Source organism: Natrix helvetica, assembly GCF_964273705.1.
Source record: "Natrix helvetica genome assembly, chromosome: 1".
NCBI classification, from domain to species: Eukaryota; Metazoa; Chordata; class Lepidosauria; order Squamata; family Natricidae; genus Natrix; species Natrix helvetica.
In genome coordinates this window covers 339,217,129-339,241,234 of record NC_138548.1, presented here as the reverse complement: position 1 = coordinate 339,241,234, position 24,106 = coordinate 339,217,129, and the positions used below count along the sequence as shown (strand labels likewise).

The window sequence follows — 24,106 nt, the reverse complement described above, 5'->3', positions numbered from 1 at the left end:
TTCCCACACGCTCTACATTGACCTGCATGTGAGAATTCCCTCATATCATGAGGCCTTTGACTGAATCATGTTCAATGTTTCTGCATAGATTCCGGCTGACTCAGGTCTCAGTTCTACACTCGGGATGCAAATTTAACTATTGTGGAGGATCCCAGTTCTATTGCAATTTGATTTTTTTAAAAATATATTTTCCTTTTTGGCTTAGGGAAGCAGCATCTGTTAAAGGTCTTCGTATCCCTCTGAGAGCTGTGACTAACTGGGAGAATAATGACAGTTGGGAAACAGAAAGCACATTTCTAAAAATAAAATAAAATGAATGTATATACCACGGTTTTCAAACTCCATGTGTCACGTGGCCATCATGTGACATATTGCAACAGTTTCCCTATTTGCGGAGCTGGGGTGGGCGTGTCTTTCACATAACACAACCAGCTTGTGAGCTGCCAGTTTGACATTCCTATATATTGTATATATAGATAAATTCAAAAATGTATAAATCATAATTATAATGACTCATGCCCTTTGTTTCTTTTTTCATTACTAAATTCATCTCTCGACGGCTGTCAGGATGCTGAACGGCAGAAAAAACCCTTTTCAGAGTTCAGTCTGTAAATTTGAAATCCATACATAGAACCCATTAAATCAATAATTATCATACATTCTTATCCAAATGTATCTTTGTTTTGGGGTTTCCCAGTCTATGAATCATGTTATGGGAAATAAGACTATGGGGTGTGCTGAAGCCCTTTCCACACTCCATGCATTTATATAGCTTCTCCCCTGTATGCATCCTTTGATGGGATGTAAGATTACTGCTTGCTCTGAAGTCCTTTACACACTCTATGCATTTATATGGCTTCTCCCATGTGGATCCTTTGATGCCATGTAAGATCACAATTTGCTCTAAAGTCCTTTCCACACTCCATGCATTTGTATAGTTATTCACCTGTAGGGAACCTTTGATGGGATGTAAGTTGACTGATTATTATTATTTTATTATTATTTATTATTTTTGCCTAGTAATTTTTATTGTTTTTCTCTTTTTAGCATATGTTACAGTCGTTATGTCAACATTTTGTACATTGTCATATCGTCTTATCTATACATGTTTTTCTCTTTTCACCTTATATTACTGTCATTATGTTAACATTTGTACCTTGTTATATCATCTTATCTATACATGTTTATAATATTCCGCTTCTATATTTACATACTTTTATACACAGTTCTATACATATTTATATATATTGTTTTTGGCTTAATTATTTTTCTTATTTTCTAACCATTCATGCCAATTATTCCAGATTTCATAATATTCCGATTCCTCTTTATCTTTTAATTTTAGAGTTAATTTGTCCATCTCTGTGCAGTCCAGTGTTTTTTTATCATTAATTTGTCCGGGGTGGTGGTGGTGGTAGTAGTTTGTTTCCAGTATTGAGCAAAAGAAATTCTAGCTGTAGTTAGAAGATGTGTTAGTAAATATTTGATTTTTTTTTGTGTGTATTTCCCTTTGATTATTCCCAGCAAGAAGGTTTCGGGTTTATATTTTATTTGTTCTCTCGTGATTTCTTGCACCCATTTCCAAATTTTTTTCCAATATTTTTGTGATTCCGGGCAAGACCACCACATATGATAGAAGCTCCCTTGTTCTTTTTTACATTTCCAGCAGGTTGGTTTCAAATTTGGGTATATTTTAGCCAATCCTGTTGGTGATAGGTGCCAACAATAAAACATTTTGTATATATTTTCTTTCAATGTTGCTGATCATGTTAATTTATAGTTTATGTTCCAAATTCTTTCCCTATCCGCTAGATCTAAATTATAACCAAAATTTTTGGCCCATGCTATCATACAGCCTTTAACTTTTTCTTCTTCTAATGTTACTTCTAGCAAATATTTATACATTTTCATTATGAATTTGTTTTCCGGGCCAATTAAGATTTTATCTATTTGTTGCAATTCTATATATATTCCATATTCTTTTACATCTTTTTTGTATCTTGATTGTAATTGCAGATATGGCCACCAATCTATATTTATATTATTTTCTTTTAGTTCTTGATTTGTTTTCAAATTCCCCTGGTTATCTAAAATTTCACTGTATCTAATCATTTTTGATAGATCTAGTGTATTGGGATGTATCATAGCTTCCATAGTGGAGAGCTATATCAGTATTTTCATGTAGTGTTTTGCTTTAATTTTGTTCCAGACCTGTATTAATGCATCTCTAATATAATGTGTATGGAAATATTTTTGTTTCTTTTTACTTTCTTCCCATAAGAAAAAGTGCCATCCTGTTTGCAGGTCGTGGCCTTCTAATGCTAGTATTCTTCTGTTTTTTAAATTTATCCAGTCTTTGATCCAAATTAATGCTGCTGCTTTGTAGTAGAGTTCCCAGTCAGGTAGCCCCATACCACCTCTGCTTCTATCATCACGTAATGCTTTCAATTTTATCCTAGCTTTCTTCCATTGCCAGATAAATTTTAGTATAATTTTGTTCAATTCGGTGAAAAAAAATTTCTCTAATTTTATGGGGATAGTTTGAAATAGATATAGCACTCTTGGTAATATATTCATTTTTATGGTTGCTATATTCCCTAATAAAGTAATTTCCCCCATAATTCTAGATCTTTTTTTATTTGTTGCACTGATTTTGTATAATTATTTTCTTTTATAGTTGAGCACTTTGCAGTTAGCCATATTCCAAGATATTTGACTTTCTTTACCACTTGGAGTCCTATTCTTTTTTCTAATTCTTTATTTTGTTCTTCCTTCAAATTTTTGGTTATTATTTTAGTCTTTTCTGTATTAATTTTTAATCCTGCCACATTTCCATATTTTCCTAGTTCTAGCATTAAACTGTTTGCTGTTTCTAATGGATCTTCTATAATAAATACTAAATTGTCTGCAAAGGCTTGGATTTTGTATTCTTCATTTTTAATTTTGGTTCCTCTTATTTCTGGATTTTGTCTAATTCGTCTCAGAAGACTTTCTAGTGTCAGGATGAAAAGCAGAGGTGATAGTGGGCAGCCCTGTCTCACTCCTTTCGTTATCTCAAAAAACTCTGTATTTTCCCTATTTAATAGTATGTTTGCCTTTTGAGTGGAGTATATTGTTTCTATTAATCTTTCAAATTTGTTTCCTAGGTTCATATTCTTAATTTGTTGTTTCATATATTGCCAATTTAGATTATCAAATGCCTTTTGTGCATCCAGGAAAACAAGTGCCACTTGTTTCTCTGGGTGCACCTCATAATATTCCAATATATTAGCTATTATTCTGGTATTATTTCTAATTTGTCTAACTTCTAATCAGTTGACTGATTATTCTAAAGTGCTTTCCACACTTTATGCATTTATATGGCTTCTGCCCTTGTGTGGATCCTTTGATGGCATGTACGATTATTGCTTATTATGAAGCTCGTTCTACACTCCATGCATTTATATGCCTTGTCCCCTGTCTTGATCCTTTGATGGGATGTAAGTTCCTTCCTTGTTCTGAAGCTCTTTCCACACACCATGAATTTATATGGCTCCTCCTGTGTGTGGGTCCTTTGATGGCATGTAAGATTATTAGATTTTCTGAAGCTTTTTCCAGACTCCATGCATTTATATAGCTTCTCCAGTGTGGATCTTTTGATGGCATATAAGATTACTCCATGCATTTATATGGCTTCTCCCGTGTGGATCCTTTGATGGCCTGTAAGATTACTGTTTGTTCGGAAGCCCTTTCCACACTCCATGCATTTATATAGCTTCTCCCCTGTACGCATCCTTTGATGCCATGTAAGATTATTACTTATTCTGAAGTCCTTTCCACACTCCATGCATTTATATGATTATTCACCTGTAGGGATCCTTTGATGGCCTGTAAGATTACTGTTTGTTCTGAAGCTCTTTCCACATTCCATGCATTTATATGGCTTCTCCTCTATGTGGATCCTTTGATGGTATGTAAGATGACTGCTAATGTTGAAACCCTTTCCATACATTTTGCTTAGATATATCCTACATAATTTGTTTTTGTATTTCTATTTAAACACTTTAGTGACAAAGTAATTCCTTAGTTTGAGGTATTGCCAAACTCCATCACACATATTTCAACTATTTTGGCCAAGATATTTCCATATCAGTCCTATCAAAAGCTGCCATTCAGGTTTTTTGACTTAATGTCTTTTCCAAGGTTTTATACCTCATCAATAATCATTTCTATACCATGCCATTATTAGGATACAAATATGCAGTATATATTGCAATTGGATAAGTCCTATCTAATTTATATATCTTTTTAAACATTTTAGTGACAAAGTAATTCCTTAGCTTGAGGTAATGCCAAACTCCATCACACAGCTTTGAACTATTTTGGCCCAGATGCTTCCATATCATTCAAGTTTTTTTACTTAATGTCTGTTTTTCAAGGTTTTATGCCTCCTATATACTGTATATATAGATACATTCAAAAATGTATAAATCATAATTATGACTCATGCCCATTGTTTATTTTTACATTACTAAAATCCCTTTTCAGAGTTCAGTCTATAAATTTGAAATCCATACATAGAACCCATTAAATCAATAATTAGCACATTCTCATCAAATGTATCTTTGTTTTAGGGATTCTCCAGTCTATGAATCATGTTATAGGAAATAAGACTATTGGGTCTTATTGGCACAGGACCTAGCTATTTGCGGGATCGCATTCTGCCCCATACATCCCTGAGACCTATTCGTTCTCACAGAGAGGGACTCCTCCGGGTGCCGTCCACCAGGCAGTGTCAGAGGGCGGCGCCCAGGAGTAGGGCCTTCTCTGTGATGGGCTCAGCCCTCTGGAATGACCTCCCCCCAGACATCAGGATAACGACCAATCTCTGCTCCTTCCGCACGAAACTCAAGACCCACCTGTTCCAACTAGCCGGCCTGGCTTAACTAGAACCTTCTAACCTCCCTGGCAATTTTAATTATTGTAAATGTAAATTTTGGGGTTTTTAAAATTGTTTTAACTGTCTTAATTTATTGCTATTTATTTTAACCTAGTGGCTTTTCATTTGTATCTGATTTGTTAAACATTGATGTTACTTCCTCCATGCCACACCTGTATATTTGATTTGATTGTACGTCGCCCCGAGTCCCTTCGTGGAGAGGGGGCGATTGATAAATCGAATAAATAAATAATAATAATAATAATAATAATAATAATAATAATAATAATAATAATAGGTGTGCTGAAGCCTTTTCCACACTCCATGCATTTACCATATTTTTCGGTGTACAAGAAGCACATTCCCCCCCCAAAAAAAGAGGGTGAAAATCTGGTGTGTCTTATACTTCGAAAAATACAGTATATAGCTTCTCCCCTGTGTGGATCCTTTGATGGGATGTAAGATCACTGCTTGTTCTGTAGTCCTTTCCACACTCCACGCATTTATATGGCTTCTCCCGTGTGGATTCTTTGATGGCATGTAAGATCACTGCTTGATCAGAAGCCCTTTCCACACTCCATGCATTTATATGGCTTCTCCCCTGTGTGGATCCTTTGATGGCATGTACGATCTTTGCTTATTCTGAAGCCCTTTCCACACTCCATGCATTTATATGGGTTCTCCCCTGTGTGGATCCTTTGATGGGATGTAAGTTCACTGCTTGTTCTGAAGCCCTTTCCACACTCCGTGCATTTATATGGCTTCTCCATTGTGGATGTCCTTTTATTAACAGTCTTGTTGCCATATTCATTGCAGTTATTTGTCTTCCCTCCCATGTGAAAACTTTTCTGTGACTCAAGAGACCCATTTTCTTGAGAACGTGTGAACATCCAACTGTATTTTTTACCCTTTTCTTTGCCCATATTGGCTCCTCCTTTGGCTTGTGATGAACAGGGTCCATTTACATCTAATGTGTCTTTGAAGAGTCTCACACCTTTCTCAATATATTTGTTCTTTAGTTTTTCTTGTTGATCAATAAAGTCCTGCATCTGAGCATCAATCGAAGGAGATGACCTTTCCTTATTCCAGTTATTTGACAGGTTTCTCTCCTGCCTTTGCAATTCTGTTTGAATGGCAGGTTTCTCCATTACATCTGCTTGTCTGTACACTTTGACTGGTTCTCCAGAGTCTTTATTCTCATTCTCATTCTCACCTTCAAAGGGAAAGAGAAATGCAAGTGAGAGAAAGGTTAGGGAAAAAGATCACTCTATTAGAAGTCATATTAATTGCCTTCCGGTATTGTGCCAAATTCTAATATATACTGCATATTTACATTCTAATAATGGCATGGTATAGAAATGATTATATCTCTATTGATGAGGCATAAAACCTTGGAAAAGACATTAAGTCAAAAAACCTGAATGGCAAATCTTGATAGGACTGATATGGAAGCATCTGACCAAAATAGTTGAAATCTGTGTGATGAAGTATGGCATTACCTCAAGCCAAGGAATTACTTTGTCATAAAATGTTTATATAGAAATATAAATTAGATAGGATATATTTAAGCAAAATGCCACATAGACCTATTTCCTTCCTAGGAGCACTAGAAAAACAGAACTTTCCCTTCTGCCTCTGAACAGAAGAGATCTATTTATAAATGTTTTCATAAGAATAGCTAATGGCATCTAACTACAAAATGTCTTCCTGAACTCTCTGAGGGAGAGTAGGAAACCCTTACCAAGAGAGGCCACATTCTTATAATTCTCCAGCATGACTTCCCAATGCAGAGCTTTTTGGAGGTGATCCAGCTGAGACCACTCCTCCTCGGAGAAATAAACAGCCACCTCCTCAAAGGGTAGAAGAACTTCCTGAAAAGGAAAAAAAGTACAGAACAGGCCAAGGAAGAACTGCAGAATCTTTCCTATTGTTTAGAAATTTCCAAAGCAAAGCTATGCACTAAGGTAAGTGGCTATGCTTAGTAAGGATCTGTGGTTTAGATGAGGAAACAGAAAGAATAAGAAGCATTTGACTAAAGAAAGATTTTAGGCAGGTTTTATCAACTTGAATGATTCTGTAGGACTTTGAGTGCCAGTCAGGTTAAATAAGTCTTGTTTTCTTCTGGATCAACTGATCTACCAAACAGCCAGCCAGTCCTCATCAAAATACTCTTCATTCTGGATCTATGAATCCATCCCTCCACAATCAAAAGGTCCTCAGTGACTTGAGAGAATCAACTGGCAGTTGGGCCTGGGAAATCTCACCAATCAGTGACACTAACCCTTCCTTGGATAATGTCCCTGATTGGTGGGTTTTCCAAGGCCCACCTACCAGTTGATTATCTCAAGACACTGAAGGCCTTTAAACCCTTCCTGCCTTTAAGGAAGGAAATGTGTCTGTGGGGGAAGGGATTCTTTGTAGTATTTTATGAAATGGCTTCTGTTGTCCTAAGAAGGAGCAATCCTGTTCATTCTCAACACCTTCATGAAAGTGCTGGGAGAGCTCAACCAGGGTTCTGTGTGGTGTTCCATTAATACCCAGAGACTCTGCTCCTCCTCAGATTGCAAGGAAGCTGCTAGTAGTCTGAGCCATTGGCTGGACAGTAAATAAGAAAATGGAGAATGTTTTCCATTGAAGACAATTCTTAGCCTGTGTAAAGCTGGATTGTTTGGCCTCCAAATCCAGGCACAAGTCAGATTAAAATTTACTTTCTAAGCTAATAGAGCTTTGGTTAGTTGTTCTTTCAGAACACTTTTTACTTTGAGATGTTTCTATATTTTGACTGTCCTGGGATTTTAATAATCTTAACTATTAACCATGCATTTTTTTATTAATGATTGTAAATGAAGCATTTGAAAAATAGAAATTTGCTAGTTTGAATATTTAAATATTTTTGGGGCTCCTAGCTCCAATTCAACTCAAATAATTACAAAAAAGGGGCACTATGTAGGATAGGGTAGGGTTGGGTAGGGTAAGGTAGATAGGATCAGTGGTGGGTGCAGGTGGTACGCCCCGGTACAGGCGTACCGGAGCCAGCGCGGAGCACCGGATACCGTTCCGGTACGGAGCTCCGGAGCGCCCGAGCTCCTTACCTGTCTTTTAAGGTTTCCACAATAGACAGTGCCTGCGCGACACTCCGCTGAGCAGCTGGAGCATTGCGGAGGCTTGCAGAATCCTCGCTGACAGGTAGGATGCATGCCCGCACCGTGAGTGTCTGTGTGTGCGCTGTGCGCGTGCATGTGGGTGACACTGGGGCCGTTCCAACCATATTGGTTGGAACGGAATCCGGAACCCACAACTGGATAGGATAGTTTAGTTAGAAGGGACCTTGGAGGTCTTCTACTCCAACCTCTTGCTTAGGCAAGAAACTCTATACCATTTCAGACAAATGGTTATCCAGGTTTCCACCCATTGCTTCTTGTTCTGCCCTCAGGTGCTTTGCAGAACAGGTTGACTCCCTCTTTTTTGTGGCAGCCCCTGAGATATTGGAACACTGCTGTCATGTCACTCCAGTCCTTCTTTTCATTAAACTAGACATACCCAATTCCAGCAACTGTTCTTTATGTTTCAGCCTCCAGTTCCATAATCACCTTTATTGGTCTTCTCATCTAGGGTGGACAGTGCTCACTGACCTATTTTAACTTGTGTTCCTAATCTGTTTCTTGTGGTGCTGTTTTTAATATTGGACTGGTTTTTTCCCTTTGTATAAAGGCAGATGAAAAACACGAGTTAAGTAGTTTTGCTTTCTCCCTGTTGCTTGTCACCTTCTTCCCACTTTCTCCCACCAATGGATCAATAGTTTCCTTGCTTTTTTTTAGTTTTTAATATGTTGAAATAAGCTTTTTGTTGTCACAAGCCTTAGTTCATTAGCTTTCCTCACTTCAACTTTGCAGGCTTGGGCTATTTGCTGATATTCTGCCTCTTTCCCTTTTTTTCCTTTTCCTTTTTGTCTTTCAATTTATCAGAGTTCTTTATGCAGACACGCTGATTTATTTTGAGAGCTGTTATTTTTCTTCTTCATTGGTATTATGCTAGACTGGGCTTTTATAATCTCACTTTTCAAAATTTCCCAAGCTTCTTGAGTTGTTTTCCCCTTGAGGATTCTTATCCATAGAATGCTTCCCAAGCTCTCTCTAAGTTTAAGTTTGTGTTTTAAAGTCCAAGACTCTAGTTTGACTTTGTTCTACTGCTTGTGCTTGCATAATGTGGAATTCCAGTATTTCATGATCACTCCCACAAGATTCCTGTAACTTCAACACCTTCTATCATTTAATCTCTGTTAATGAGAATTAAGACCAATCTGGTTGATTCCCTTGTTCCCCTTCTCTTTGGGAAACAAAGTTGTATGCTAGGTTGATCAGGAATCTGTTTGATCTTCCACTTAGTACAGCGTTTGTCTCCCAGTTGATGTCAAGGCAGTTATCAGCATTGTTGTATTTCTGTAGAGGTGTAGTTATTTCTTATATATAGTGCAACTCTACAGCTTATTTCATTTGGTCGATTTAAAAAAATAAAAATAGCTGTATTACCCTCTAGCTGTATGTTTCATTTGTAGGTTTCAACCCACCAAGTTTCCGTAATGGCAACAATATTATACCTCCCTTCATTTATTTAAATTTCTAATTCACCCTGTTTATTCCTCATTCTCTGTGCATTGGTGTATACACATTTGCATCCATTTTGACTGACCCTGTGTTTACTGTCTACATAACCCGTGTTATGTCTGACTTCCCCTACATTCTTACCACCTGTTTGATTGCAGATTGTATGGCACTCGCTATTAAATGCTTGATATTGCTTGACAGCAAGGTTGATATTCTTACCCACACAAAAACATATGTTATATGCACTATATTAATCTATTAATTTTAGATTGAAAAGAAAATCTGTGAATGTAATTCCAAGTAATCCATTTGTTTGATGGACGCAAACCATCTCTTTTGTATAGTGCTTCATAGGACAAGCTGCAGACATCATGACTAATATAAAGAATTCTGTAAAACATTATTTATTGAAAAGTTGGGAGAATAATGAGCAAAAGGAGTTTTTAGTTTTTAAAGTGCTAGTCTTAACAAAAATCCTAAAAAGAATTTCCAACCAAAAGAAAAGGGGAAAATGGCAGAAGACAGTACAGGTAGTCCTCAACTTACAACAGTTTTTAGTGATTTACAATGACAAAAATGAGTTATGCCCATTTTTCACACCTACGATTGTTCCAGCATCCCCATGGCCACATGATCAAACTGATTCATATTTATGACAATTGCAGGGTCCCGGGGTCAGGTGATCACCTTTTGTGAACCTCTTAGAAGTAATTAGGGAAGCCACAACAACCATGCTTCTAACTTCAGTGGTTCACTTAACACCTGTGGCAAGAAAGGTCGTAAAATGGGGCAAAGATTCACTTAACAAATGTGTTAACAACAAAAATTTTGGGGTCAATTGTGGTCCTATGTCAAGGACTACCTATAATATGTACAACGGCTGATTTCTTACTTATTTACTTTACTTACTTTATTCATATTTATAGACCGCCCCCTCTCCCAAAAGGGACTCGGGGCGGTGTACAGTCAATACATAAAAAATACATAAATAAATCGATACTCAAATATTTAAATACATAAATAATTAAATGCTTAGATACTTAGATGGAGGAGGTTAAAAGAACTGTACATTAAAGTAAAGTGTTTAAAATACAATCTTTAAAAAGACCCCTAAAATACCCCCAAAAGTTAAATTTAAAATGGTTCCCCAAAAATACCAATTAAAATATATCTGCCAGGAGGTAAAAGCTATGAGTGTGCCAGGCCAGCTAATCGAAACAGGTGAGTCTTTAGTTTTTGACGAAAGGAGCGGAAGTCGGTGGTGGTTCTAATGTCGGGGGGGAGGTCATTCCAGAGGGTTGGGCCCATCACAGAGAAGGCCCTACTCCTAGGCGTCGCCCGTTGGCATTGCCTGGTGGACAGCACCAGGAGAAGTCCCTCCCTGTGAGAGCGGATTGGTCGCAGGGATGTGTGTGGCAGGATGCGATCCCGCAGATAGCTAGGTCCTGTGCCATGGAGCGCTTTGAAGATGGTAATCAACACCTTGAAACGCACCCGAAAAACCACAGGCAGCCAGTGCAGCTCGCGCAGGAGAGGTGTTACGTGGGAGTACCTAGTACTCCCCATGATGGCCCGCGCGGCTGCGTTCTGGACTAGCTGTAGTCTTCGGGCGCGTCCCAAGGGAAGCCCCATGTAGAGAGCATTGCAGTAGTCCAGGCGGGACGTCACCAGCGCATGAGTGACCGTGCGTAGGGCATCCCGGTCCAGTAGGGGGCGCAATTGGCGCACCAGGCGAACCTGGTGGAACGCCCCCCTTGCCACGGCTGCCACATGGTCGTTCATCGACAGCCGGGCATTTAGGAGGATGCCCAAATTGCGCGCCCGTTCCACAGGAGGCAATTGCTCACCCCCTATGGCCAGTGATGGAGTCAACTGGCTGAACCGAGGTGCCGGTAGCCACAGCCAGTCTTGGAGGGGTTGAGCTTGACTCTGTTGTCCCCCATCCAGACCCCGACGGCTTCCAAACACCGGGACATCACTTCAACAGCCTCGTTGGGGTGGTTTGGGGTTGAAATGTACAGCTGAGTATCATCAGCGTACAGATGATACTCAACCCCCAAACCATGGATGATCTCCCCCAGTGGCTTCACATATGTGTTGAACAGAAGGGGCGAGAGGACCGACCCCTGTGGCACCCCACAAGTGAGTGGCCTCAGGGTCGACCTCTGCCCCCCTGTCAACACACATTGCGTCCGGTCGGAGAGGTAGGAGCCGAACCACCGCAAAACGGTGACTCCGACTGCCATCCCCTCCAGCCGGCGCAATAGGATACCATGGTCGATGGTATCAAAAGCCACTGACAGATCTAATAGGACCAGGATAGAGGAACAACCCCTATTTCTGGCCCTCCAGAGATCATCAACCAACGCGACCAAGGCCGTCTCCGTGCTGTGCCCGGGTCGGAAGCCGGACTGGCGTGGGTCTAGATATTCGGATTCGCCAAGGTGTCGCGGAAATTGCTGTGCCACCACATTCTCTACAACCTTCGCTAAAAAGGGAAGGTTGGAGACTGGACGATAATTAGCTAGCTCCATCGGGTCAAGTGAAGGCCTCTTGAGCAAGGGCCTCACCACCGCCTCTTTCAAGGCCCAACGAGCCGTTCACCAGGCCCAGGCCCAGGAGCCAGCCTCGTGTCACCTCCCAGGATGCCAGTACCAGCCAGGAGGGACACGGGTCCATTAAACATGTGGTGGGTCGCAGCCGTCCACACAACCTGTCCAAATCCTCGGGGGCAACAGAATCAAACTCCTCCCAGAATGGTCTCACAAGACTCACTGTTGACGGCTCCCCCGGTCCACTGAAGGGGGCCCATCCGCTCTGGATCTGAGCGACTTTGTCCTGCAGATATTCCCCAAACTCCTCTGCTCTGCCCTGCAAGGGGGCTTCCCGCGTCCTCTGTGATAAGAGGGAGCGGGTTACCCGAAACAGGGCGGCAGGGCGGTTATCGGCGGACGCAATAAGAGCGGCACAATATCTGCGTTTGGCCCCTCTTAATGCCACAAGGTAGGTCCGTAAATAGGCTCTTACCTGTGTTCGGTCAGATTCGGAGCGTGAGGACCTCCACCTGCTCTCTAGACGTCTCCTATGGCGCTTCATCACCCTCAGGTCCTCGGTAAACCAAGGAGCCCGGGTGGGTCGCTGCCGTAGGAGAGGCCGCAAAGGCGCAACCCGGTCCAAGGCCCCAGCCGCCGCCCTATTCCAGGCGGCCACTAGGTCCTCCGACCGAGAGCGGGTCAGGGCTACAGGTGGTGGCCCAAGCTCCGTCTGGAACCTATCCGGTTCCATCAGGTGCCTGGGGCGGTACCAACTTGGACAGTCTGGTTCCGCCTCCTCGTGGTGGGGGGTAGCGCCAGGGAAGTCCAGCCGGAGAGATGAGTGATCTGACCATGACAGGGGAGTAATAACTAAATCCCCTATTCCCAGATCACTCGTCCACTGCTCAGATACAAAAACAAGGTCCAGTGTGTGGCCACCTTCGTGTGTGGGGCCCTGAATTAATTGGGTCAGGTCCATGGCCGTCATGGAAGCCATGAACTCCCGAGCTACCTCAGATGCTTCCCCCGTCGACGGCAGATTGAAATCCCCCATAACCAGAAGTTTGGGGATCTCAACTGCCGTCTCTGAGATCAGCTCGAGGAGCTCGGGCAGGGCTGCTGATGCATAGCGAGGAGCCAAGTATACAATCAGCAGACCCCACTGCCTCCCTGGGCCCCATTTCACACCAAGGGACTAACACCCGGGTATCCGAGGGACAGTGAACTCCCTCGGCTCCAAACATTCCCGTATAACCACCGCCACCCCACCACCCTTACCCAGGGCCCGGGGCTGATGGAATGCACGGAAACCCGGTGGGCACATTTCCACAAGGGGTAAACCACCCTCGTGGCCCAGCCAGGTCTCCGTTATCCCTGCAAGGTCCAGCTCCCCCTCTGAGATCAACTCACTGATGAGGGGGGCCTTGTTGGTCACGGACCTTGCATTGCAAAGCATCAGCCGCAGGCCCTGGCTCTGTAGTTCCTGGCCACCTAGACCGCGGGGGTTGGTACAAACGACCGGGCGTAACCAGCAGCCTCGGTCTCCCAACCGACCTTGTGATCTTCTCCTGTCCTCGCATCCCCCCCTCCCCGCGACCGTTGTAATAAAACAACCCTCTGTTGGAATAGCCTTTCCCCCCCCCCCCGTCACACTCACTTCCCTCCTGGACTCACCTGTTCGCCTGGCACTGGCTCCCCTCCCGGCCTGATTATTGTCCTGCATCTTCACACCCTCTCCTGGCTCCCATCCAGAAAACCCGGTGGGCACATTCCACCCTGGCTCTCACCCAGCGCTCCGATGTTCCTGGCACCAAGCTCTCGGCGTCTTCTGCTGGCGTCGGCAGGCCTGAGGGCACGGGAATCGCAGGGAGACAACAAAACCTCAGCGGGGCTCCTCTCACTTGCCCCGCCGCCGTCCCCATCTGATTCTCCCGACTGCTTAGCTCTTATCAGCCTCTCTCTCTTCACCAGTCTCTCTCTCTCTGCTGCCGCACGCCGCGCACCGCGCGCCGTCGCCATCGCGCCGTCGCCATTACTTTCCTGCTTTCTCCCCCGCCTTCCGCCTACTGCCTTTCCTCCGACCTCCCCGACCACCCTGGCGGACCAAAACGGGTCCAAAACAAGCCAGGGTGGTCGAACAGTCTGACTCTCGGCCCTCAGGTGGCATGAGGGCCGGCCGCAGTCCCTTCCTCCGTCAGGAGCTCCATAGCGTTCTCAGGAGCTCAGGAAGCGACCGCCATCGCCGGAAGCTCCTCCTCCTTTCTCCTTTTTTTTCCTGTGGGAAAAAATAGAAATCTAGTAAATCAAAGTTATTCTCATACCTGAGTTGGAGATTCAATCACGGTTTCCACTCCCCCTAAACAAAGAGTCAACTTCCTTCTATGTTTCCCTGTGAGAGAGACAGAATTTCAACAGGCATAATTAATAAAATGGGAGGAAGCATGCTATAGAGGAGAGGACACAGAAAGAAGATGAAAAAGTTAGGATTTATCAAAGGAGTGGAAGGACCTTATATTACCTCCTGAGATGTCCTGAATTGGATCTTCCTGAGGGATCCCCCTGAAAGACAGTTCTTGAGGGAGATTTGACAGATGCCTCTTTGTCTCAGGATCTCTGATCTCCATTGCGAAGGACTTGAAACAGGATCCAGGAAAAAAGAATTAATGGACATTACACATCATGAAGTGGTGTGTATCTCTACTTAAACACTTGATAAACTGCCAAAGATTTTTCAAATCTCAAAAGAATTTCAAATACATGTTTGAAATGTAAATATAAAAAAGGAACTTTTTACCATCTCTGCTGGACTTGTGATAAAGCAAAGAAATACTGGGGTAAGATTTATATTTTACTGCAGAAGATTCTCAAAGTGGGCATGGAAATCAAACCAGAGACTTTTCTTTTAGGTTTAATAGACAAAGAGATGGAAAAACAACCCCGAACTTTGCTGTTATGTATGTTGAGAGCAGCAAGGATGCTCTTTGCAAAGAGGACGGATATTTTAATAGCCACAATGGAAAAGTCGTTGGGAAAACTGATGGAAGAGATGGAAAAATTAACTGCTTTAGTTAAAGAAAAGACCAAGCCAACCTTGTTTCTACTTTGGAACCACTGCTGGGTTTTGTTCTTGAGATCGAAAAAAATGAAACTTTGATCGGGTTTTGCTGATTACATAAGTTTGTTGTTATATAGAATTTGCTAGTACATATTAAGTATGTAAATGTAAAACATTGAACCTGTAATGGAACTGCTCCAGAACAACCAGGTCCAGCATCTGTGCTTTTGTGTGCTTTTCTGGTCTCAACCATTGACTACAAAAGTAGTGGAGTTGACTACAAAGTCCTCGGGGACCCTCATCCTCCTGATATTGGACGCTCCTGAATTTCAAAGCCTGAACTTCTGAAATGATGGCTCCTTCTTCCAGCATCTTCTGCCCAGTTCTTGCCCAGATCTCCCCATGGGTTCCAGACTGGGCACCAGAAGGATCTTTTCCAGTTCCCCCACTTGCTAAAGGAAGGCCAGCCATTCTCTCTCTGTCCTGTAACACAATTCCAAATGGGTGCAATGAAATCTGTGTATCTCCAAATGCTTTTTCATTCCTAGCAATGTTCATTTAGTCTTTGGAATACCAGAACAAGCCGTTAAGCCCTCCTTGCCAAAGGGATCATTTTTTCTCTACATGAAGATCAACAAATTTTGCAATTTTCTTATAGAAAGAATAAATCTAAGGTAATAGATTGGACCATTTATGGACACTCATCCCCATAGAAGGAAGCATTTTTTTGTTCTGTAAAGTGGTGACTTCCAGCAAGAAGATTCAGTGCATGTGGCATTTTGGATAATTTAAATTTCTTTTTACTCAAAGGGAAAGACTTGCATTTTAAAAATATAGCTCCCTATTTACCTTTAAGCAGGGTTCACACAACATACAACATACAAAAACCCAGAAAAAGTTCACAAAGCATGAAAATTCAGTTCACAAAAAATGAGGTGCCAATCCTTTGACCCTGCTCCATTTCTCTTTCTTCCTTTACACAGGGGGGCAGGGTCACACAGTGTGTCCTAAGCACAAACAGGTCAATCAAATCCAGGGGTCCAGTTCCTATGAAATATAAAGGATTAAATGAACACAGCTCAATAAGATGACGTGGTTCACTACCTTCCTCAAACAAATTAAGCTGCAAGAGGCTCCAAGACGAGTTTAGCGTCATCCAGCACAGAGTGAGAATGTAGGCATCATCTTTTGCATCTCTTCCTTTCAAAGTTGTTTTTGCTTCCTGCTTGAGTTTTGCCATACGAGCTCCCCCTCTCCCCTATCCAGGAGCTATTCCCACGAAATGGGGCGCTAAGGACGATCCCTTTCCTTTCTGGCATCTGGAATCCTTCCTGAGGGCAGCATGCATCTTCTGGAGCTCTGCTTTGCTACGATCATGGAAAAGGGCGGGAGAAAAACATAGGATCTGGGGGTCTCCCGCTCCTAAGATTGACTTGGCAGGCATATATAGCCTTTCCTTCTCTAGTGAGAGAATCCTCTGCCTTTCCTTGTGCACACGCACGCGCACACACCGTCTCACGCACCTACCCTTGCCACCTCTTTCTTCAAGACTTCCTTGCAGCCTTTTTAACGGCCTGCGAAGCTTAAAGGGTTAAAGAGAGAGAGTCCAGCATCCCAGAAAGGCAAGACTTAGTGACGTCACTGCCTTCCCAACCTGCAACAGCGGCTCAACGCTGAAGCGCATGCTGATCCTTTCTCTTTGCAGAGGGAGTCCCGGATGGATTTTCTATGCATGGAAGAAGGTGCTCATGGAAAAAGGAGAGATGGTGCATTTCCCATGGGGGGCCATGAGGGGGCTCTCTTGAGAAGGCTAGGAAGCCTTCTCAATCTGCTTTGGGCAATGTTATAATTTAGTAAAGAATTTTCTATTTAAAGTACTGTTATTAAAGTAATAACAATCTCACTTAAATTTTTGTTGCTCAGGAACAAAACAAATGAGCAAACCCAAACAAGGGGTAAAAATGAAAGGTACTATTTATACTAGCTTGACTTTCTGAAGGAAAGGCATAATACAAATAATTTCCTCCTCTTACTATACTTGAAATTTTAACCTATTTCAACTCTGCCATAGGAAGGGTCAACTTCTTTCTACTCTTCCTTGTGAGAGAGACACAATTTTAAAATGCATAATTCGTAAAGTAGGAAGAATTGCTCTATAGAAGACAGAGATGAAATGGTTGGGATCTCTATGGGGAATAGGAGGACCTTATATTACCTCCTGAATTGTCCTTACCTGGATATTCCTGAAAAATCCTACTAAAAAAAACAGTTCCTTTCTCCCTAAGAGATAGATCAGAGGAAATACGCCAATTGTATTGAACACGTTAGAGTACTACGAAGCCCACCCAGAGAAGCAAATGGCATTGTTATTTCTGGACGCACAAAAGGCCTTTGATAATGTGAACTGGCAATTTATGATAATGCAACTTCAAATGATGGGATTTGGTGGGGAATTCATGGTTATGATGAAGACGATATACAATAGCCAATCAGCAAAAGTAATGGTAAATGGTGAGGTGACAGGAAAGATAGAGATCAAAAGGGAACTAGACAAGGATGTCCACTATCCCCATTATTATTTATACCGACACTAGAAACCTTGAATAGAGAAATATGACAAAATAAAGATGTCAACTTGTAAAGTGTTGCCATGACTACTATTAAGTGGCATAGAGAAGGGAGGAAAATTCCATGCAAACTTTTGGCTAGAGTCAGGTCTCATATTTTTACAGTTGCACATGTCCATCACCTGCCGTAGCATCTTGTTGGTGAATGTGAGTTATGACCAAGGCAGAGGGGAGGGGACACAGGGGTAAAGTTCAGATGCCATTAAGTGTAAATCAGTTTTGGCTCCGCAGGAGTACATGCCAGAATGTTGATCTTAATAAATGAATGGATTTCTTTTGAAGTTTGTCTCGAAGTTCATAAATTAATTAGGTCATCTTCTGGGTACTTCACCAGAAAGGCTGGTTGGCCACCAGGAGGCACCTGAGGCATAGAGCAGTGGGGAGGATCAAAGGCAGTTTGTCTCTGATGCTAGACTGAGAAGGGCTGAGAAAGGAAGCAGCAACTCCAGACTCACAGAAGATGATTAAGCACAGGTGGTTGTGGATTGGCCCCTCCTAAGAGAGCTTATAGGTGAGGCGTTGGGAGGGGACATTTGCAGGAAACAACTGTTTGAATTAGTAGCTAAGAAAATCTCTGTATTTTAGCCGTGTCTGCTCGTTAGGGACTATCTGCGGTACTTCATTCAACTTATCTGGGTTGTTTTCTTGAATGTGAGTTGTCTGGGCCCTCAGCCAAAGGATTTGTTATCTCAGTGATTAAACAGTGGCAAACAGCCAAGCCTGTGTTCTGGTTTATTCACAGGCGTGGAGGGGGGGGTCAGAACAGGTTCCTATTATCATATGTGGTAGACATGTGCAGAAGCAAGGAAATACTGGACTAAAATAAGAGTATGGTTAAAGAAAATGTTACAACAAGAAATACAATTTAGACCAGAGATATTTCTACTAGGTATTATCCCAGAGAAATTTAAGAAAGATACCTATTTGATTATACATGTAACTGCAGCAGCAAGAATCGTATTTGCCCAAAATTAGCTACCAACAGATGAAGAGATAGTAAAAAAGATATTAGATTGTGCAGAGATGAACAGGTTGACAATGAAAATAAAGGATAAAGAGGAATCGGAGTACTTAAAGACATGGGGAGGATTTTATGATTGGCTAGAGAAAGGAAACTAGAAAAGAAAGCAGGAAGAAGATACAGAACCCAGGCGATGCACTGTTAAATGGAAAAAGGCGGGGGGAGAAGGGGAAAACAGAAAAGAAAATATTAAATATATAAGTATATATACAATAGAGAGATATAAAGGGGGGCGGAATATAACTAGGATAGATTAGGGAAGGTAAGAGAACAAGAAATGATACTAATTATATTTGGTTTTGACGAAATACCATCCCAAGGAAACATAAACTGAGAACTGAAAGAGATACCTATAATAATAGCAAAGAAAGAGAGAGAGGAGAAGAGAATGAAAGGAAGATGGGGGAAAGAAGAAAGAGGTAAGGAGAGGAGGAGGGAAGAGAGAGGAAGAGAAGGAGAGAGGGCAGGTAGGGGAAGAGGAAGAGTAGGAGAAAGGGAAGGGAAGAAGGAAGGGAAAGGAGAGAAGGAAGGAGGAAAGCAAGAGAAGGGTGGGAGGGAGGGAAAAAAAGGAAAATAAGGTGGTGTTACAACAGGAAGAAGGGATGGTAAACAAAGCAACCCAAATTGTATATTTATATTATAACCTATAAAATGGAATAATAAATGTATAAGAATGATAAATGTAAAGAAGGAAAATAACTATGTGAATGTATACTTAAAATGGTATGTAAGAGAATAAAAAATTAAAAAGAATTCAAGGAAAAAAAACAGTTCCTGGGGGAAATTCGATGAAATCTTCCTTCAGTGGTGGGTTTCCAATTTTTTTTACTACCGATTTGCTCGTGTGTGTGCATGTGCTCTTGTGCATTTCTGCACATGCGCAAAAATATCGGGACGAGTGGGCAGAGCCTTGTGCCGCCACTACTACCGGTTCACTCGATCCGGGACAAACCAGGAGCAACCCACCTCTGGCTTCCTTCCCTCAGGATCTCTGATCTCCATAGAGAAGGATTTGAAATGGTAGACAGAAGAAGAAGAAATGGACATCATACACCTCATCTCATGCTCCGCCTCAAATTTGCAGATGACACTAAGCTTGGCAGGAGCAGCCAACGCCCCAGAAGACCAGTTCATGATCCAAAAGATCTTGGCAGGCTTGAACAATGGGCCCCATGCAACGAAGTGAAATTTAATGTGGAGAAAAGCAAGGTCTTACACCTGGGCAGGAAAAACCAAAGGTACAAGTACAGATTAGGTGAAGCTTGGCTCAAAAACAATAACTGTGAGAGGGACCCTGGTGTTTCAGTGGACGATCAGTTAAACGTGAGTCAGCAGTGTGTGGCAGCAGCCAAAAAAACTAATACAATCCTTGGTTGCGTAAACAGAGGCATAGAATCAAAATCATGTGACGTATTGGTATCACATTCTAAAGCCTTAGTAAGGCCACAGCTGGAATACTGCAGCCAGTTTTTATCACCACATTACAAAAAAGATGTTGAGCCTTTAGAAAAAGTTCCAAAAAGAGCAACTAAGATGATTAAATGCCTGGAGACTAAAATACATGAAGGATTTGGGTTTGACTAGTGTTGAGAAGAAGGACTAGGAGGGACGTGATAGCAGCATTCCAGTATTTGAGAGGCTGCCACAATGAGGAGGGGGTCAATTTATTTTGCAAAGCCCCAGAGTGCAGGACAAGAAACAATGGATGGAAACTAAACAAGAAGAGAAGCAACCTGAAATTAAGGAGAAACTTCCTAATAATGGGGACAATTAACCAGTGGAAAAACTTGCCTTCAGAAGTGGTGGGTGCTTCTTTTTCATCACTGGATGCTTTTAAGAAGAGACTGGACAGTCACTTGTCTGTAATGGTATAAGATCTGCTTGAACAGAGGATTGAACAAGACCTCCAAGGTCTGTTTTAGCTGCATTCTGATTGACAGATGGATGCTTACTCTCCCACATTTTTCTAGTTTACCAAGAAGCAGGTTGTGGTTTACTTTGTCGAATGCCTTGCTAAAGTCTACCTCCAGAGCATTTAGCTGGTCTTCTAATTTAGTCACTTTGTTAAAGAATGAAATAAGATTGGTTTGGCATGATGTTTTTAACAACCCTTTGCTATCTGATAGTTTTAAATTTATTTGTTTATTATTATTTCCAGGATCTTCCCAGATATTAGTGTTAGACTGATTGGTCCGTAATTTCCTGGGTCTGTTTCTCCCCCCCCCCCCCCCGTTTTTTTTTTTTTTGAAGATGGGAACCACATCAGCTCTTTTCCAATCCTCTGGCAGTTCCCCAGGGCTCCAGATTTTTTAAAAGATATGGTACAATACTTCTGAGATAACATCTGCCAGCTCCTTCAGAACTCATGAGATGTACCATATTTTTCAGAGTATAAAACACTCCGAAGTATAAGATGCACCTAGCTTTTGGGGAGGAAAACAAGGGAAAAATATCTGCCTCTGCCTCCCAGCAATTTCCCTCCTTGCAACAAACAGCAAACAGAACACACAATATACACTGTTTGTAGTGTTATATTTCAGACTATATTTGTACAGATGCTGTTAAAATTTATGTGCTTTCTGGGAGTATAGTTATTATCTACTATTTAAAAGAATAGCACTTTTTAAAAGAATAGCACTGGACCTCTTCAGATCAAGCATTTATTTTAAAAAGCTTCTTCATTTTGTTAAGTTGTCTAGAATAATAATAAAGCCTTCTTTAAAAAATAACTCTAATAATTTGAACATTCTATAGGCATTTATAGTTGTTGACTTACCTGCTTGCAGCAAACATCCTGATTAGCACAAGAAAAAAATGTCCTGTATGCCTCAATTCAATCCATTCTTTCACCCATGTAAGTACCGCAGCCAGATAATAGAGTTCCCAATTCGATAGCCCAAAGCCTCATATACACTGTATATATGTTTGAGTCAGCTTGGCCTCCCCAGCAAGCCTACTCTTCAAAAGGGTGGAGCAGTTCCTGGCAGACAGTGCACAGCTGGCTGAGCAAGTGGCCCTGCTTTCTTTGCAGCTGGCCTAGATGCAAGCGGCAGCCCTGGTATGTCCCCATCAGAAATGCCCAGTGCCCGTGCCAGAGAAATTTGATGGGACTTTGGAGGAGTTTCCTGGTTTTGGAGACAATGGCAGCTGTTTATGATCTTGGGGCTGGATGACTTCCAGCCAACTTTTGGATGACTGTGCAGGGTTCTGTACCCAATTCCAATTGAGGTCTATGTTCGAGGACCCTGTGAAGGCCCAGAAGGCGAACCAGCAGCTGCTGAGCTAAAGCCAGGGTGTGTCAGTCATAGAATATACCAGTGACTTCCAATTGATAAGCCAGGATCTGAGGTGGAACCAGGAGGCCTTCATTGATCAGTTCCAGAGGCTCTGTCATTGAAACGTCTGGACGAGCTGGCCCAGACAGACTGTCCCAGTAATTTATAGGCCCTCACGCACCTCTGTGTGCGTATAGATAGACAGATCCAGCAATGGTGAACACAGAGATGGAGGGTGGAATCACCCCCCGCGGTGAAGCTCCATGAGGAACCACTTCCCCCGAAGAAACTATGCAAGTGGGGCCCCAACCACAGCTTACCGCCACCAAGAAGGACTGCCAGTGCTGGGAGGGATTATGCTTCTACTGTTATTATATTTTTAATGCAACTACAGAGAAAAAGATACATGACTAGAAAGTAACTATACCATTGATACTTTATTTTAATCTAATTTAGACAACTTCTTAGTCTTCATCATACTTTGGAAGAGTAAAATATTGCCGTAATGCTTGAAAAAAGATTTTGCACATGCATTTGGGAGTGGGGGCTTCTCATCATTCTAGGTCCTTTAGCGAGAGAGGAACCATAATCCCTTCAGCTTTTCTCACGCACTGTACATTGATGTGCATGTGACAATTCCCTCAGATTATGAGGCCTTTCACTAAATAAGGCCCCATGTTCTCTATACGTATTTTTCAGAGTATGACAAACCTTTTTTTCCTAGAAAAAGAGGCTGAAAATCTGGGTGTGTCTTATACAGTGAATACAACAATTTTGCCTCCCGAAGCCCTGCCCCTTCATCAAAATGGCCAGGTGTAGCCTTATAGAGGCTTTCAGAGAGCTCCTGGGGGCTGGGGAGGGCAGAAATGAGGTGAAATGGGCCGTTCCCGCCACCCCAGCATCACTCTATAAGCCTCCATAAGGTTATGCATGCAATTTTGTTGGCAAAAACTGGTTCCCCCCCCCCCCCAGCACTCTGCAACCCCCCCCCCCCCCAAGGCTATTCATGCCTTTTAAAAAAACAGGGGCATTTTCATGAAAAACAGGCTGTTTTGGGGAGGTTTGCACAGTGCAAAAAAATTTTTTCCCCTTTTGGAAAGTTCTTTAACTGATTGATGAGAATTACATTGATCAAGTGCTGTGCCAGCAGAAACACGTACCTATCTACTGTATTTCTCTCTCTCTCTATTTCTCTATTCCTCTACCTACCTACACGCGCTCTCTCCCTACCTATCTACTGTATTTCTCTTTCTCTATCCCTCTACCTACCAACCTACCCTCTCTCTCCCTGCTTATCTACTGTATTTTTCTCTCTCTCTATCCCTCTACCCACCTACACACTCTCTCTCCCTACCTATCTACTGTATTTCTCTCTCTATATATATACAATACAATAGCAGAGTTGGAAGGGACCTTGGAGGTCTTCTAGTCCAACCTCCTTTGTGGTGACCAAAACTGAATGCAGTATTCCAAGTGTGGCCTTACCAAAGCATTATAAAGTGGTATTAACACTTCACGTGATCTTGATTCTATCCCTGTTGATGCAGCCTAGGACTGTGTTGGCTTTTTTGGCAGCTGCTGCACACGGCTGGCTCCTATTTAAATGGTTGTCCACTAGGACTCACAATTACTACTGTTGAGCAAGGTACCACCTATACCAGTGATGGCGAACCTATGGCACGCGCTCCACAGGTGGCACGCGGAGCCATTTGTCAGGGCACGCGAGGCACTGCCCTGTCAGCTGGCCAGCTGAGTTCACCGTTTTAAAAGCCATTTTTCGGCCTCCCCAGGCTCCAGAGGCTTTATAGGAGCTTGGGGAGGGTGAAAAGAGCCTCCCCCGCCCGCCCTCTGGAGGCTTCAGGGACCATCCGGAGGCTTCCCTGAAGCCTTCGGAACGCTTAAAACAACCCTCCGAGCAAACCGGAAGTGACTTCCGGTTTGCTCGGAGGATCCTTTTGAGCGTTCCGAAGGCTTCAGTGTCCGTCCGGAGGCTTCCCTGACGCCTTCGGAGCGCTTAAAACGACCCTCCGGGCAAACCGGAAGTCACTTCCGGTTTGCTCGGAGGGTTGCTT

General features: G+C 42.5%; 1 protein-coding gene across 2 annotated transcripts in view; it reads right to left on the bottom strand.

Moving 5' to 3' along the window:
• LOC309383787 (zinc finger protein 287-like) overlaps nucleotides 1–24,106 on the bottom strand; it is a 96,186-nt gene that overhangs the window by 49,297 nt on the left and 22,783 nt on the right. The window contains exons 5-8 of one of the 2 annotated variants that reach the window (XM_081936686.1): nucleotides 14,575–14,689; nucleotides 14,378–14,445; nucleotides 6,660–6,789; nucleotides 4,495–6,131 (exon numbers count right to left, since the gene is read on the bottom strand). In XM_081936686.1, the coding sequence (XP_081792812.1) occupies nucleotides 5,476–6,131; nucleotides 6,660–6,789; nucleotides 14,378–14,445; nucleotides 14,575–14,689 (969 nt within the window). In that variant the 3' untranslated portion in view covers nucleotides 4,495–5,475. Of the gene's footprint in view, nucleotides 1–4,494; nucleotides 6,132–6,659; nucleotides 6,790–14,377; nucleotides 14,446–14,574; nucleotides 14,695–24,106 lie in introns of those variants that run through there. The other variant, XM_081936685.1, reaches the window with a different exon arrangement.